Here is a 5,131-nt window from a genome sequence, read left to right as displayed (position 1 = left end):
CAAAATATATGTACGGAAGAATTATCAAACGTTTGATGAACCAGCCTAAGGCTGAAAATCTTTCCAATAAAGACAAAAAAAAATTATCAAACGATTATTTTATTTTACATTTCCCTCTGAAGTTTACATCCCAAAAGTGTACATACTTCTCGAATCTCGAATTTGCTTGAAACTGGGAAGTTCATTCGCTTCTAGTGGCTGCACGATTTTCCCAGGTTCCTAAGTTTAGAAGATCATGTTAGGACAGACATATTCCACTCTGCACAAAGGCAAGCGAGGACAAAAGTACTCGCAGTTTGCATTTATTTGCAGAGCCGATTTCCCCAGAAACCTTGGTTTTGAAGTCTGTGTTAGGGAAACACATTTCAATCGGAACAAAAATACCCCCGATTTGTATGATTTCTTAATGCCGATTTCCCCACGCTTCATGGATTTGAAGTCTGTGTTAGGGAAACACATTCCAGTCGGAATAAAAATACCCCCGACTTGCATGAATTTGAAATACCGATTTCTCCAGGCACCTTGGTTTAGAAATCTCTATTAGGGAACACATTTCGGTGGGAACAAAAGATCCCCCTACTTTCGTGTGTTCTTTTTCTTCTTTTTGGCTTTAAGAGGGTTTAAACTTTTCAGTTCACTCGCCTCTAGGCTCTTTCGTGTGCTTGCAATGCCGATTTCGCTGCTTGGTTTTAAAGTCTGTGTTAGGGAATCGGGACAATCAAAACGATGCAGTTAGGGCGTTTAGATAACGCCTAATATTTTACAGTTATTCAATTGTTTATCTAATGAAAAACAACATTTTGTTAGTTGCGATAGATGCGTAGAAATATTCCCTATCAAGTGATGCAAACATCTCTCCTATCCAGTACGAAATGTTCGAGCTATAAGCATTCGAAATCTTTCATTTTTTCCTGCATGTTCTGTGTTTAGGTTTTCATTTTACCCTCCATATATTCCGGTTAGACGTAGTCCCACGTCAAAACATGTACCAAATATTGTAATATGTCTTGGAAATCAAAATGTAGAAAAATGTGAAATAGTTAGAGATCTAGGCGTCGTCCTGGACTGTAAACTCACATTCATAGAACACTACAACTCTGTAAAAAATAAGGCGAATAGTATGTTAAGTTTTGTCAAACGCTTCTCACATAACTTCCAGGACCCATACACAATAAAGCTTTTATATATTACATATGTAAGGCCAATTCTGGAATACTGTAACATCGTTTGGAACCCGTATATGGTCGTACATGAAGAACGCATTGAGTCAGTCCAGAAACAGTTTCTCCTATTTGCACTTCGTAAACTCAACTGGACCTCATTTCCACTTCCTTCATATGAAGCACGTTGCATGCTCATAAACATCCAAACACTAAAAGAACGACGTGAATTTGCAATGCTTTCTTTTGTTAATGACCTAATTTCGCAACGAGTACAGTCAGCTGAATTACTAGAAAAACTAAATTTCTATGTACCTGGGCGTCAACTAAGAACGCGAAATTTGTTTCTAACCAAAACATCCAGAACAAATTTTGCAAATAACGCCCCTATCAATCGCATGATGCGTATATACAATCAGCACTGCGAAATAATTGACACAACAATGAATAAAAAACAGCTAAAAAGAAACATGTACCGCAAAAATAATATTTAACCTAAGAAAACATTGTAACATTAGTGTATAAGTGTGTAGTCTACATTTGTTTGACGAAAATGAATAAATAAATAAATAAATGTAAACCCGCCATTATCTAACAATTTAATATTCATAAATGCAAAAACTTGCCCACTGTTTGATTAAGCGATTGGATTTTATTATTTTTTTTATTAATTCGTTTATTTTTACAGGCTCAATTACATAAGTTTAAAGGAGCCGAATTCTTAACTAAACATATTATGTTAACTATATCTATATATCTATGAACAATTTTCCTTAATTCTATTGTTAATAAGGTAGAAAACCGATTACTCGCGGTAGACTCGAGTTTAGAAAGGTGACATATTTTTATCAGGAATAGGATGGGATATAAGGATATGTTGACAATGTTCATACTCACACTCTCACTCACACTCATCACACTCAATTCTTAAACCTATCTTATAACTACTATGTATTTACATTTCAACTTATTCTATTGTTAGTAAGAAGAGAACCGATTGCTCGTGAAGGAAGAAAAGGAGGGGATAAGGGTATAAGGACAATCACACACGATGATCGATTTAATTATTTGTTGCTGTTAGATCGTAATTCCGCGGCAGGATCCTATTTTGGATTTTAACTGGAGAATTTCCGAGCCAAAGTGAGATAGCAAAAATTTTCAATTCCATTGATTTAATGCATCATTTAGTTTTGTTTAATGGTTAAGATTTTATTGTGATACCACTATGCAGACATTCTTGGAACTATGAATTATTTCATGAGAACGTACCCAAAACAATTTCGTGCGTTGTGTTCTAATGTTTGCAAACTTCCGAATCAACTCATAGCACATCCTCTCCGACTGGTTTGATGGTCAGTTCATGGATCTGTACATGTGGGGGTGTTCCTAATACGTACACAATGGCATCAGCAATGTCTTCCGGTTGCAACGTGGCAATATCAGCTGCCCAACCCTCTTTAGGTAGCATATCGGTTCTAACGGCTCCCGGACTGATACTCTGAAATTATTTTCATAAGCTGTAAGCTGTTGTGCAACAAGCGAGAGCGAACATCTTTGAATTATTCATTCCTAGATCAACTGTTGCGTCGTGCTGCATTTTGATTGCGTTTTATTTTTTCTAAGTTTTAATAACTTACCGTGACCTTGATCTTTGTGCCTTCCATTCTAAGCTCCTGTCGTGTGGTTTCCGTGATTGCAGTAATGGCAAATTTGGAAGCCGGATATATGTTGAACTCGGGAAATGCAGGCACGTTATGACCAGCAATGCTATTGATGTACACAATATGACCATCCACTGAACGTGTTTTCATAGAATGAAATGCTTCCCGAGTGCACAGGACCGATCCTAAAACATTGGTGTTCAAGGTTTCTCGCAACATGCTGGTATTCCCTGGGGTCAACAAATTAGTATCAAAACTCACTGCAGCATTATTGATCAAGATATGCACGCCACCAAGCTTTTCATCAATCCAACGAAATGAGCTTATGATATCGCTTTCCTTCGAAACATCACACTTTATCGCGTGAAGACGATCGCGATCGGTTTCGTCCAGTTTTTTTTTTAACGCCTCAACTCGGTCCACACGGCGTGCAAGCCCGACCACAATTAAACCGCTATCGATCAGTTTCTTCACCGTGGCAGAGCCAATTCCCGCACTAGCTCCAGTTACGACGGCCACCTTTCCAATCCATCGATCCATGTTTTGTCCCAGCGAAAGATTGTCTCTTCAGTTTGAGCTTAAACCTCAGAATGTCTGAGTACATTCAATTGTATGTCTCCGAAGGTATGCTCTTGACACGGGACCTTGTTTTGGGGTTAAAAATGAAAGTATTCATCTATTCGATTATTTTTTTTAAGACGCAACATTCGCGAAGAACAAGTGGAAGAGAACTGGGCAAAAATGTGCAATCAAAGAGTATAAGAGGGATGCAGAGACCCTGTTAATCCGGTTCAATCGATTCAACCGTTTTTCATCGACGTGCGACTCGAATCACACCTTAAGCGGACCTTACACCACGGCAGTGGAACTTCATGCAAATCACTCGTCGAAAAGTGTCTCCTTTTTCACCGCTTGTTTACATCGACGAATATATTTTTTTCCACTATGTTTCGTAGGAGAGTGTATGCATACTGACAGATTTCTACTACGAGGTGTTTAATGAAGGATGAAAGGTGGGATTGTTTATGTTTATATATGATTTATCGTACAATTTAATTGAATGCATAAAAGATGTTAACAAAACTGGAGTTCAGCACCTTTTGACGTAGGATTACGTCTTTCGGGAACATATTGGGGTACAAATTGAAAATCGAAAATCGATTACATCGTGAAAATTGTCCAATTTCAAACGCTTTTTGCTCATTTCATGATGGATTGATTAAATTTTTGCGTCAATCGATTTCGGCACTCCATAACAATTTTTTATATTGAAGAAAATAATATATGTCATGAAACCAACTATCGAAGAATTGAAAAATCTCATCGCCTATCCTAACGGAAATACCCACTTCTGATTGGTCAAAATTGACGATACATGCGGCGGGTCCCTAACAGAGACATCAAAATCAAGCTGCCCGGGGGAAATCGACATTGCAAATACATGAAAGTAGGGGGAACTTTTGTTCCTACCCAAATGTGTTCCCTAACAGAGACATCAAAATCAAGCTGCCTAGGGGAAATCGACATTGCAAATACATGCAAGTCGGGGGTTGCTTCGTGAAATTTCATCGTTTATTGTGAAAAATTTAACACAAGTGTAAGTGTAAAATTGTATATGGTAGCAGTTGTGTTAAAAATGACTTGATATATGAAACGATTAATTTTATTTCCTAAAATTAAAAACCAAGGTGTGTTCCCGCTCGAGAACGGGTCGTTTGGTTTAAGCTGTCTGTTTTGTTGTGCCTCATTTTCACCCAAGTGAAGTTTAAACGGCGAGAAAAATTGGAAAAGTGAAGAAATATCAGAAAAAGTGATTTCTCATATCCTCTACATATAGTATTAAGTGTTGTTAGTCCAATTAAAATTCGCATTTTATTGAATAAACACTCAGAAATTAAAAATTATAAAAAAAATCCTTTTCCATTTCAAATATGTTTTCTCATGTTTAACATGTTTTTACTGATGAGAAAAAATAATGACTGTGTTCGGTATTGGTAATTATCTTATATTACATTGGTGATTTTTTTTCTTTATTTCATCCATACATATCACAGGAGGCATCTCGTCTAGGATCACAGAGGACGGTTTTCATCATATCTCGTTCCACTTCGGTATCTTCTAACTGATACGCACCATCAACGACTGTTTACCATCCTTCTGCCATCATCACTCGGTAAACACTGGTGGAGTTAACATACAATACCCAACAACCAAACAAAACGGTCCTTTTCAGGGCCACCAAATCATTATCAAAGAGTTTAACGATGTAATTCTTCAAACATATCCAAAATCAACAGATAGTCTAATGGA

General features: G+C 37.2%; 1 protein-coding gene across 1 annotated transcript; it reads right to left on the bottom strand.

Moving 5' to 3' along the window:
• Positions 1-1,807: 1,807 nt before the first annotated feature.
• On the bottom strand, positions 1,808-3,847 carry LOC129767487 (farnesol dehydrogenase-like). The gene is made up of 2 exons (XM_055768456.1): positions 2,798-3,847; positions 1,808-2,658 (listed from the first exon to the last, which is right to left on the bottom strand). The coding sequence occupies exons 1-2, from the start codon at positions 3,359-3,361 to the stop codon at positions 2,482-2,484; spliced, it is 741 nt and encodes a 246-aa protein (XP_055624431.1). The 5' UTR covers positions 3,362-3,847; the 3' UTR covers positions 1,808-2,481.
• Between the last annotated feature and the right edge of the window lie 1,284 nt (positions 3,848-5,131).

This window comes from Toxorhynchites rutilus, chromosome 2, assembly GCF_029784135.1.
Source record: "Toxorhynchites rutilus septentrionalis strain SRP chromosome 2, ASM2978413v1, whole genome shotgun sequence".
In the NCBI taxonomy this organism is placed as follows: domain Eukaryota; kingdom Metazoa; phylum Arthropoda; class Insecta; order Diptera; family Culicidae; genus Toxorhynchites; species Toxorhynchites rutilus.
This window is presented reverse-complemented; position numbering and strand designations above follow the sequence as displayed.

Excerpts from the sequence above, each read along its gene's own strand:
- LOC129767487 (XM_055768456.1), bottom strand. The coding sequence starts at position 3,361 with ATGGATCGATGGATTGGAAAGGTGGCCGTCGTAACTGGAGCTAGTGCG. Across the intron at positions 2,659-2,797 it reads GCACAAAGATCAAGGTCACG|AGTATCAGTCCGGGAGCCGT; the intron begins GTAAGTTATTAA and ends AAATAATTTCAG.